The sequence below is a fragment of the Tachysurus fulvidraco genome, chromosome 15 (genome assembly GCF_022655615.1).
Source record: "Tachysurus fulvidraco isolate hzauxx_2018 chromosome 15, HZAU_PFXX_2.0, whole genome shotgun sequence".
NCBI classification, from domain to species: domain Eukaryota; kingdom Metazoa; phylum Chordata; class Actinopteri; order Siluriformes; family Bagridae; genus Tachysurus; species Tachysurus fulvidraco.
In genome coordinates, this window is record NC_062532.1 from 22,090,088 (window position 1) to 22,102,688 (window position 12,601).

At 34.9% G+C, this 12,601-nt stretch overlaps 2 protein-coding genes across 2 annotated transcripts in view; both read left to right on the forward strand.

Moving 5' to 3' along the window:
- The window catches only part of LOC113663930, a 201,367-nt gene extending 199,695 nt beyond the window's left edge, over positions 1–1,672 (forward strand). Inside the window, exon 68 of the mRNA XM_047800914.1 lies at positions 356–1,672. Coding sequence (XP_047656870.1) covers positions 356–606 — 251 coding nt within the window. The 3' untranslated portion in view covers positions 607–1,672. The remainder of the gene's footprint in view (positions 1–355) is intronic.
- Positions 1,673–4,890: 3,218 nt separating this feature from the next.
- LOC113663923 (deleted in malignant brain tumors 1 protein-like) overlaps positions 4,891–12,601 on the forward strand; it is a 162,710-nt gene continuing 154,999 nt past the window's right edge. Inside the window, exons 1-3 of the mRNA XM_047800919.1 lie at positions 4,891–5,083; positions 5,597–5,947; positions 7,720–7,749. Of these exons, the coding sequence (XP_047656875.1) occupies positions 5,917–5,947; positions 7,720–7,749 (61 nt within the window). The 5' untranslated portion in view covers positions 4,891–5,083; positions 5,597–5,916. The remainder of the gene's footprint in view (positions 5,084–5,596; positions 5,948–7,719; positions 7,750–12,601) is intronic.

Below are 12,601 nucleotides of genomic sequence, written 5' to 3' on the forward strand. Positions count from 1 at the left end.
GAGTGACACAAAGAGTGATTCACAGAGTGAGTTATCAAAACTCATAAATGTTTCAGTATATTTAAAAAAAACATCTATTCCAAAAAAAAAACCATCCAGTAATATATCAATGTCCTAAATAAAGACTTCTAGATGGGAGAAGTCTTCATAAGTCCTCCTAAGATTTAAATAAAATGTCTACTGGTGACATGGTGAACATTTACCCAAAGCATTTAAGCATGTAATCAGTATTTTTTTATTATTTTTGTATAACAGCACAACATAAATGCTTTTATTTATTACTTGTATTATTCTTGAATTTTATCTAGAAAAATTGATCTATAAACCTGTGTATTTTGTCTCAATCAATTTGTAGGTGCTAAAAACACATATGAGTGTCACCAAGCAGAGAATGAGAAAGATGACGAAGGTGTTTATAAAAACATAGAAACCATTTTCTACCAGAAAGATGATTCAGAGGTTTCGGATAACATCTACCTTGATTTCGAGGCTGCTGAACAAAGTGATGCAGATGATGACTATATTAATGTTAATGATGAGAAACAAAGTAATAACCTGGGCAATGACTATGAGGATATAGAAATTTATGCAAACTGTGCAGAGTAATGTGGAAAACTAAATGATTATCCAAAACCCCATTTGTTTTCTATAAAGTGGTGCAGGTACAGGTGCAAGTGCAGGTAGCAAACAAAACAGGGATATAATCCAAGGGCAAATTCAAGATTCAGTCAATGGTCTGGCAACGAACAAATCATATTCACCAGAAATTACACCAAAGTGCCAAATAACAAGGTACTGAGTTCTTACCCAGATGCTGTATTACATGCAAAAAGGTGCTGCATCAATGTATTAGTTAAGGGGTGTGTACATTTATGCAAACAGGTTATTATAAATTTACTCTTATTCTTTTGTTTTTGTAAAACATTTCTATTTGTTTCTCACTTGACTTGTGTTAGTTACAATATCACGTAAAAGGAGGAAAAGATGTGACGAGTTATCTTGTTTTGAATATCTTGTTTCATCACTAACACCTTTAACTGTAACAGAAGTGTTTAGACTTTTTATATCTACTATATTAGGACCATATGGTCAGTGGCTCCATCATCATGTATACCAATATCTCTGCTCTTCTGACAGGTTGAAGTTGTTGCTTCTGTATGTAACACACTCAATGTTTTCATTTTAATGTTCATGCACGGACTGTGTTGTACAGGTAATGTTTGGAACTTGGTATACACGAATGTATATTTGTTAACATGTCCTCGTCTTCTAAAAACTTTTATTCAGTAAAAGGTTTATATTGGAATGATGGACTGCATAGGTTGGGCCAATCCCAAGTGGGTATATTAGTTGAAGTTTACGGGTGCGGGAACAAGAAGACACGTGAAAAGAGCGGGAAAGATTGAAGGGTGTGATATGTCTGAGAGAGATGTCATTTATGAGTTTAAGAGTTTAAGTATTCACTGACTGTTTCCTGAGAATTGTGTTAAGGAACAGACTGTGTGACGCGTTAGTGGACAACTTGTTTTATTATTTTTATTATTTACTTTAGCTACACGGATGCTAATCGCTATGATAATATGTTAATGTTAGCGTGATCGACGGATATTCTATGAAGTCTTTTTCCCCCTTCATGAATACTGAGATAAACTACTTTTTAAGGTGCGAGATATACCCACATGGTTGAACTAGAAATAAAAAGAACAATCGTCATATCTATTTCATGTCAATGGATTATTCTCACGCGACTCAACATAGAGTGCACTAGTGTTTATTTTCAGTAAACACTACCGAACAGTTGGGTTATCTTTTTATTTCTTTAATTCTTAAAAAAATATTTAATTGGTTTTTGAATGTAATTGATTCTTTTTCTGTGCAATTGTCAATATTAGCTAATATGGGTTCTTTCTAATAATTTAATAATATAATGCTTACTATTTTGCAATAACATTTACTGCACATTTTGATTTTGATAATTCAAAGTAAGGCTTAACATTTAAACTTAATTGGAAGGCATTTTTTTATTAATGTGTTTTTTTGTTGATCGATTTTATTAATAAATTCAACTTGTGTTCATCTTTATAAGTCTTTCTTTTGTTTGAATTTCATTATTAGTTTTTGGATTCTGTTAGTGTATAGAATGGAGACACAGTAGGTCTATCCGTATTGTTTTCCACTAGGGTTATTGGTATTGGTGTAAAACTCAGCCAGTTCATCAAAAGCTGGGCACCCAGGTTTCCATATTTTCATATCTGATGAAGTAGCCCCTAGAGCAGTGGTGTCCAATCTTATCCACAACGGTAGTGAATCATCAGTTTCCACCTAACTCTATCCTCATCATCCTCTACTTTCGAACCAATTACCTTCATGTACTCATTTAATATCATCCATATATCTCCTTTGTCATTTGTGCTTTTTATCTAACACATTCAAAATGTTGAACATTTACTTGAATGTTCAGTTACGATCTGTATTTGTTGTTGCACAGACAATATTTGGAACTTGATATACACAAATGTATGTACTTTGTTTGTTAATATGTCCTTGTCTTCTAGAAACTTCTATGCAACAGAATGTTTATATTCGGATGATTGACTGCATAGGTTGGGTGAATCCCAAGTTAGATAATGGAGCTGATGGGGGTGGAAAGATGTGGGAACAGGAGAGGTGGGAAAGAGAGAAGCGGGAAAAAGGAAAAGATGTAATGTGTCTGAGAGAGACGTCAGAGAGTTGGACAAAGAGAGAGGTACAAAGCAGGTTAGAAGCAATAACCTTAGAGTTATTCTCCTGAAAACAATGAGCTGTGAGAATTTTAGAATTCACTGAACATTTCCAAGATTGTGTTATAGAAAAGACACATGTTCTTAGCAAGCTACTTCATGGATGCTAATCATTATGCTAATACGTTACCACTAGCATGATAAACGGATCTCGTATGGAGTCTTTGTTCCCCAATTCCTCCACTGATTATCATTACTCTGGATGGTCGGATCACCTCGTCCGCATAACTAGCGATGTAAACTGTTTTAAGGTGTGGGATATTTCCACATAACATTCATGGAATTACTTTGAGATTAAAAAAAGATTTTTTTGTCTCACAGGATTATTCTCACATGCCTCAATAAGACTCTGAAAAGACAAAAAGGTCTAAGTCTGCCTCCTTCATTTAAAGATTCAAACAATAGAAGAACTTGAAGAGGATCCTTTCTTAGAAGACTGAGGGTCTTCAAAGGACACCTGCGTTCAAGGTAAGACAAACTCTGTAGTTAATCTTGTGTTTTCAACACTAACCCGTGCAAACTAGGTCACATTTCTTAGTGGGTTAGGATCCGAAAAATGTCACTAAGGGACACGTACGTCAGTATAAATTACTTCACCTTGTATCCAAAACATTGTGAATTTGTGCAAAAAACCTTAGCTGGTTTTAAATCAGCATGCCATTTATGTAAATACACATGGCATAGCGCCAGAGTTTAAGAAACATCTGTCTGAGAAACTCAAAAACTGCACGATTTCACTGAATATTGATGAAGACTCTAACCAGAGCATGGACAAAATTCTCAATGTCCTTGTTCGCTTCTTTGAGGATGATGATGATGTTTCCAGAGTAACAACCCAACATCTGGCAAGCAGGGAAGTTAATAGCCACTGCCTCAGCACTTACATTGGAACGAAACAATGTCCTGCAGTCTTATGGTCTTGAGTGGGGTCTGAGAAGGAAATATCTCAGAAGACATCACTAACAGTGTTTTGTTTTTGTTTTGTTTTTTATTTTAATTTAATTCTTTTTCCATCCTCCTGCAGTCAGTGAATTTTTAATAGTCAGGAACACCAAACTGAACTTTTGGAGTCTTTCAACTTCATCCATCGCATCACCGGCTTCAGCATCCATTCTGCTGACACGTTGGTTTTTGCTTGTTTACTACAAACTCGCCATGATCCCGTCCTAACCCCAAACTATTTCCCTCTGAGGTACCACTACTATGAGCATCTAAAAGCTATGTCACATGTCTCCTCACTTCGGTCCCGGTTTCCACTGCAGACATGAATCATCACTGTACCTGTGTGCAATACATCTTCACAAAATAAAACAGATATTATGATGCTTAAAAGACTTCCACGTTTCACTTTGACTATGCACGCGACTTGCACAGAATCTCGAATCTCAACGTGTTTCGGCTTCCTCTGAACTTCCTTTTGGTATTCAGTAAACGTGAACATGACCATGTTAGAACACTGCCCAAAAACTACCACTGCCAGTGAGCCACATCATTTCACGTGTCTTAAAACACACAGACAGACAGAGAATGTTACACAGCCTCCAGCACAATGACATTGTCTTCTGTTCTCTTCTGATTTTTTTTCTGTTCTGCTCTGACACTTTTTACACATTCAAATGCACAAATGTTGTTTCTCTTGTACCATGAACTGGATGATGATGATGATGATGAAAATATTTTTTTTATAGACTGATGTTTTGTGTGTTTCTCTCATTGTGAGGAAAATAGCTCTGTTATTTCATGCAGCTTGAATTTATAGAATATAATTTCAATAGTGATCATTTAGTTGTAGATTGTTTTAAACCAAAACACATCTCTTGAGTTGTTGCTTTCACACATTTGGGTTTTTTTTTCTCTCAAACACCACCATTTGTTATATTTAAGCAAAGAGGAAGGCCTTTCTGGAAAGAAAAGAGTAATGTGGTCTTATTTTTATTTTATTTTTTGTCACAAAAAACATGATGGAATAATGTAGTGGCAGCCGGGACCGGCTTTCTTCCTCTTTGCAGTCCATGTCACCAGCCCGAGTTTTGTTTTGGTTTTATTCAGTGTCCTGCGTCACTTGCAGTTTTCCGTGGAGGACACCGCCCCACTTCCTGTCCACGGAAGTGTGTACATTTACTTCAAACTTTTTCTGGTTACTGGTTTGTCTCATTAACCAAATGAAATAATTGTTCAGTAGGTTTTATACTTTGTCTCATTATCAACCTCTTCATGATTTCTAGAACATGAAAACACACTTAAATAGGAAGTAGACAGGAAGTAAAGGAGGAAATCAGCCAAGTCACAGCACGAAGGAAAAGGTCGGTTCAACTATACACTTACAAGCACACTTTCTAAAGTGTTGCTTTAAATAATGTAGATATGAGGTTTGTGTCAAAGTTTCATTCTTAGTTTCATGTTTTTGCCTTTTAAAAATAGGGACTAGTCAACTATGGGAATTTTGTTGAATGCTGATACAGAAATAAAACTACATTTTAAAAAGTATTTTTAGTAGTGTAACTTTTTTTTTGAAAACAAACAAACTACATTAATTTATGGAAAAGTATGACTGTATTATTAGCTGTGCATAAATCTTCATACTTAATAAAATCAAAAATCTATTTTAATAAATATTATAAATATCGTTATCTACAAGGTTAGTTCATGGGAGTTGTGTTGACTCATGGGAGGTTATGGAGTGACATGTTGATCATAAAAATAAATATCTTGAGGAAGAATGCTGTTCATCCTTCTAGGAAGTTAAATGATCCTGTCATGGCCTGACACTTTACATGTACCCCTTATGTTTCTCTTGTTTGTCACTCGTCTGTTAGGTGACAAGACAAGAGGAAGTGACAAGAGGAAATTAATATTTTTGACACGTGGGGTACTCTGGGTGTTTGACAAAGTTTCGCCTACAAGTGTGCCTTGGGCTTGCCTTCAACTTTTGGGCTGTAAAAAAAAACGTGAAATATAGTTAGAGTTTTTTTGACGCAGTTTAATAGGAACTGACCATAGAAGAAACTCCACCTCTTTCGTTGCATGAAGAAACATAAAACATCACTTGTCGTTACTTCATGAAGTTCATTGTGAGAAGAAAGCAGCAGTGAACGTTGTAATTAACATCAAACTGATTTACATCTTAAGGACCAGGATGATGAATCTTCACCTCACTTTAACACTCGGTAAATTCAACATTTATATCAATACGTTTGTTTTGTAATTAATATTATTGTATCATTTCCACATTTCACATGTGTGGGGTATATCCTTTGGGTTTTATATATATATATATATATATATATATATATATATATATATATATATATATATATATATATATATATATATATAAACTTATTATTTTAAATAATATATATTTCTATTTTTATATAAATTTATGTAACTTTCTTACTATCCTTTGGATGATGTCAGAATTTCAATATTTCTTTTACTGTGAAGACATTCTTCAGATGAGGACATTTACAGAGCAGGTTTACTTTTACCTGAAGTTTAACAAAATTCCAATACAATAATTATCAACATTTTTGAAAAATGTCTTTCTCAAACGGAATAAAAATGAATTTTGCACAAACTTAGAAACAGAATTCTCAATTCTAAAACTAAGATCCTAAAATACAGAAAAAAACACAGAAAAAGCTTTAAAAGAAGTTTTAGAATAAAAAGAAGTTTCATGGAGTTTCTACTCTATCCATGTGGTTTATGAAGTTATTTATAAATAATGTGATATTTTTGATTACTTCACTTTGACAGAACCTTTTTTATTTTTTTAAAAAATGCGGAAAACAAATGTTTTATATTTTAACGTATTTCAACTGTGTTTTTAATTGTCTACAATGTTCTTTATATAAGAACAGTGTCTGTGGTTTGTAACATGTTTGCAATGTGCCAGAGATGTTTTACTTCTCGTTTACTGAATTGCTGACTTCGGTAAAATGCAGGAAACGGAAATGATCCACAAAGAAAGGCAAAAGTTTATTCTTTCATATAAGCGTAAGACATTTCCATCGGTCTGTTACTATAAAAAGAGTAATATAGTAAAAAAAAAAAAAAAAAGATTGTTAATATAAAGCTATTAATTGCTGCCTCTCTGCTGTCAGAGTTGGTAATATAAAATTAATCAGCACCATCTGACCAATCAGAATCCAGTATACAGTAGCTCTGTGGTATAAATACAATTATAGAGTATGTACTCTTTTTATACACTTACCATCTACTTTATCAGGAATCAGGAACACGATTATACAGTTATCCAATCAGCCAATCAGGTGGCAGCAGCACAGTAGATAAAATCAAACAGTTACCGGTGAAAAGCTTCAGATTATTGTTCACATAAAATATCAGAAAAGTTAAAATTGTGATCTGAGAGACTTTAAGCATGGTGTGTTTGTCGGTGCCAGATGGGCTGATCTGAGGATTTCAGAAACTGCTGATCTCAGAATGGTGTGAAGGTGGAAGATCTGCCACCTAAAACATCCTGTTGATGAGAGAAATCAGAGGAGAATGACCAGACTGGTCTGAGCTAACTGGAAGCTAGAAATATGCACACATTACAGCCATAGTGAGCAAAAAACATCTCAGGAAACACAAAATATTAAACTTTGCAGTGAATGAGCTACAAGGTTTCACATCATGTCAGCCAAGGACAGGAATCTGAGGCTATCCTGGGACTCAGACTCACACTGATTAAAAATGATTAAAGATTTAGAAAAAAAAACTCTGTTCACAAGCTCTTGACCAGTAGCTGGTTGATATTATACATTTTGCAGCTTCCATATGATTAAATAACAGCATAAATAAATAGGTTTACCGGTGTACCTATTAAAATGGACAGTGTATAATAATATTTACCCATTTTCATACCGTGTTCTAATAACTCTGGAGACAGCTCCATCACTGGCTTCATGAGCTTCCTCCTCTTTATTTCTCTCTACAGTTGGTGTTCTTAGAGCTTCTCTGCTGGCTGGTAAGTCTAATTTTTATTTGCCCAGTGCCACATCAGCACTTTTTGAGCCTTTGAAGTACTATAAACTATAGATATAAAATGTGTATTAGACAAAAGTAGGTGTGTTTAGCAACATTTCTATTTTCTTACTCCTTAATTAAGTGTACACAAATCTTCAACTCCTAGAGCTAGAGTTAGCATTAGCATGCATGACCTTGCAACAGCTAGAAAAGCCAACTTAAGCTTATAAGTACATGAAATTCATCTCATGCTCATTTATGAGAATAGCCACAGAACAGCTTCCAGTTTGGCAGGAAGTGGCAAGCCACAGTCAGGGCAGTCTCATATCACCCGAATCAAAGTGCTCTCCTTCTGGTAATTAAACAACATAAATGAATCCTTTCCTCAAGATCAAGCATGTCTTTGATACTCACCTTCATAAACTCAGCTTTGCCCAGTTACACTTAGTTCTTTAATTTTGTTCTGAACTTTCAGCTTGTTAGCATATTGTTGAGAAAGTCATATTAATTAACAAATAATTTCCTACAAGGGATAAATAAAGTTTTATATAATTGATGTGTCATCTGTGAGTCATGTGTTTGTAATGATTTTTGAGTAATGTGTTGTTTTTTGAGTGTTGTGTTGTCTGTGAGTTTTGTGTTGACTGATGGTCTGTGAGTGTTGTGTTGACTGTGAGTATTGTGTTGACTGATAGTCTGTGAGTATTGTGTTGACTATGAGTGTTGTATTGACTGAAGGTCTGTGAGTGTTGTGTTGACTGTGAGTATTGTGTTGACTGAAGGTCTGTGAGTGTTGTGTTGACTGATAGTCTGTGATTGTTGTATTGACTGATGGTCTGTGAGTATTTTGTTGTCTGTGAGCGTTGTGTTGACTGATGGTCTGTGAGTGTTGTGTTGACTGATGGTCTGTGAGTATTGTGTTGTCTGTGAGCATTGTGTTGACTGATGGTCTGTGAGTATTGTGTTGTCTGTGAGCGTTGTGTGGACTGATGGTCTGTGAGTGTTGTATTGTCTGATGGTCTGTGAGTATTTTGTTGTCTGTGAGCGTTATGTTGACTGATGGTCTGTGAGCGTTGTGTTGACTGATGGTCTGTGAGTATTGTGTTGACTCATGGTCTGTGAGTGTTGTGTTGACTAATGGTCTGTGAGTGTTGTGTTGACTGATGGTCTGTGAGTATTGTGTTGACTGTGAGTGTTGTGTTGACTGATGGTCTGTGAGGATAGTGTTGACTGTGAGTATTGTGTTGACTGATGGTCTGTGAGTATTGTGTTGACTGATGGTCTGTGAGTGTTGTGTTCATCTGCCTCCTATAGTTCATTACGCTGTATTGCGGAGATCAGTCATGTTCACTAATTCATACACTAGTCATTACTGTGGTGATGTCCACTAGTCAGGCTGTCAGGAGAACAGTGATAAGGTGCTAATTATTGTCACATTTTTAATTTGCTTTTATATTTATTTGTCTTTCATTCTTATTTATGTATTTAACTGTCTGATTTAATTTTGTTAAATCTGTTTATATTGTGTACATTTACATACCGTTTCCTTTGGAGTGGCAATAATAGTCTATAGAAATGAATTTATCAACCTGTGAACAGACACGAGGTGGTTGGTTTCGTAAAATAGTAAAGAATTGAATTTAAAAGGTGTTAATACTGAGTTACATTTAATGACCTAATGCAAATTATATTATTATTCATTATGTGAACGTCATGAAATCTTTATTAATAAAGGATTAGAAATTAGAGAAATGGATTCATATGAGGTCAAACAAACAAACAGACAGACCGACAGACAGACACTTTATTGATCCTAGAGGAAATTCAAGCATTCAGTAGCAAACATACAGAAAAAATCAGCTTCCAAAACAAACACAGTAACAAAGTAAAACGCCCACCTCCACCCTCTCACCCAAACATGTAAATGACATAAGTATGCTATAATATTCTATACAGTAATAAGATTCATTATGATTAATTAACATGAACGTGCTTTCTGATGTTTGTTTTAGATGGTGCTAACATACGACTCACTGGTGGCAGCGACTCCTGCTCTGGTAGAGTGGAGATCCTGTATAATGGTCAGTGGGGAACAGTGTGTGATGACGACTGGGACCTGAAAGATGCAGAGGTGGTGTGTAGACAGATTGGATGTGGTAAAGCTGTCACTGCTCATCAAAGTGCCCACTTTGGTCAGGGAAGTGGTCAAATATGGCTGGATGATGTTCAGTGTTCTGGAAGTGAAAGCACCATCACACAGTGCTCTCACAGAGGATTTGGAGTACACAACTGTGGCCATGGTGAAGATGCTGGTGTTACTTGCTCAGGTACAGAAAAGCAAAGAATCAGCTCCAATCCTCACTACAATAAACTTAAGCTAAAATAGAGATAATGATAATGATAATATTTAAGAAAACTAAAAGACTTTTAAATCACATGAGCAAAAAATGTATTCATAATCTTCTTCTTCTTCTTAAATTCATTCATAATAGAAGATAGATAACATGTTTAAACTGAGAGATTTTACACTTTTGTCCACAAAATGTTCTCATTTTAATTTTAATGCCTGCTACAGATCTCAAGAAAGCTGGCACAGGCCAATAAATGGCTGAAAAAGCAAGACATTTTAAAAAGATTCAGCTGGAAAAAACATCTAGCAACTAATTATGTTAATAGATATCAGGTCTGTAACATGATTAGATATAAAAGGGATGTCTTAGAGAGTCTCTCAGAAGTAAAGATAGGCAGACGCTCTTCAATCTCTGAAAAAGATCATGTAAAAAGATTGTGGAATAATTTAAAAACAATGTTCCTCAATGTCAAATAGCAAAGTCTTTTTAAATCTCATCATCTCAGATTTCATGGTGAAATCTCTGTACATAAGGGACAAGACTGAAGACCTTTATTGGATTTCCATGGTCTTCGGGCCCTCAGATGACACTGAATCACTCATTGACATGATTGTGTCAATGACATCACTAAATGGACCCAGGAACACTTCCAGAAGCCACTGACAGTGAACAAAACCTGCCTTCCATCTGCAGATGACACCTAAAGCTCTATCATGCACAAAGGAAGCCACATGTGAACATGGTCCAGAAGTGTCGTCATGTCCTGTGGGCCAAGGATCATTTAAAATAGACTGTTTAAAAGTGGAGAAGTGTTCCATGGTCAAGTCCAAATTTAACATTCTTTTTGGAAATCACAGACGCTGGAATTCAGCAGCTGGAAAATTATATCAGGGAAGAATGGGACCAAATTCCAACACCAAAACTCTAGAAACTCATACCATTGATGCACAGACGTCTTCAAACTGTTTTGAAAAGATGAGGAGATGTTACACCATGTCAACATGACCCAGTCCCAGCTACTCTGAGACCTGTAGCAGGCATCACATTTGAAATGAGCTCATTTAGTGAATAAAAGTTAAAAATGTCTCAGTTTAAACATTTATTATTTTATCTATGTTCTACTGTGAATAAAATATTGGCTCATATGATTTGCAAGTATTTTAATTTTCTAAAGTTTTTTAGTTTTTTACAACCTGGAATTCGGGTTTGTAATTATAAAAAAATATAGTGAGGTTTGAATCACACTAAAGGAAATCATGCAACCCCTTTCTGAATCTTTGTTTCATAAGAAGCAGCAATGATTTTTGTGATTTGTTTCTGTTCATTTATTTTTCTTTAGTTTACTGTTCTGTGTTTTTGTTTAGATTTTTACTTGTTTTTCAATTTTATTGAATTAATTAAATAATTAAATAACATAACCTCCAAACAAAGGATGAGGTTGTAATCTAAAAAAAGAGAGAATCAAATTGGATTTAACTGGTGTTTTTTGCAGGTCAATGCAAATTATAGACATTTTATTTCTCATTATGTAAAAAACATTTTTGAGAGATTAAAAGGATTTGTAATTATTAGGGCTAGAAATATTTTATCAAATCAGTTAAATTATTTGGGAATATTGTAATGTGAGTCGTTATCATTAAGTAATACTGGGATGAATTTTGCTGTTTGTCTTGTAAGGTACCATACGACTCATTGGTGGCAGTCACCCCTGTTCTGGTAGAGTGGAGATCCTGTATAATGGTCAGTGGGGAACAGTGTGTGATGACAACTGGGACCAGAATGATGCAGAGGTGGTGTGTAGACAGATTGGATGTGGTAAAGCAGTCACTGCTAATAACGGTGCAAACTTTGGTCAGGGAAGTGGTGAAATATTGATGGATGAAGTTAAGTGTTCTGGAAGTGAAAGCACCATCACACAGTGCTCTCATAATGGATTTGGAAAACACGACTGCAAACATACTGAAGATGCTGGTGTTACTTGCTCAGGTACAGAAATCTCTTATATTATGACTTTATCCTCAGTGCATTCAGATACGAGAGCTAAAATATTATACAAACTGAAGCTGGGGTGCACGCTCTTATAGGATTATATAACAAAGTATTTTATTCTGTATATACTATAACGATTTGTCAATTATTCACTTTTTTGATTAGTTAAACGAAAAACACATCATACATTTTATTTATTTATAATGGATGTGTAACATCTGTTAAAGTTTATTCTTGTTATCATGTTACTATATCTGTTATAGCAGATACACAGTAGCTCCATCACTAAAATGTAGTTTTTCACATTAGAAAAGACATTACTATAAAGCTGTTATAGAAGATTAATCGCCAATTTGTAGAAGTTCAACAGTGCTGTGGGGATGTGGGCTGTTATACACCGATCAGCCAAAACATTAAAACCACTGATATGTGAAATAACATAATTATAAGATTTATTATCTGTTAAATTGGCACCAGTCAACTGGTGAGATATTTTAGAACAGTCAGCTGTAT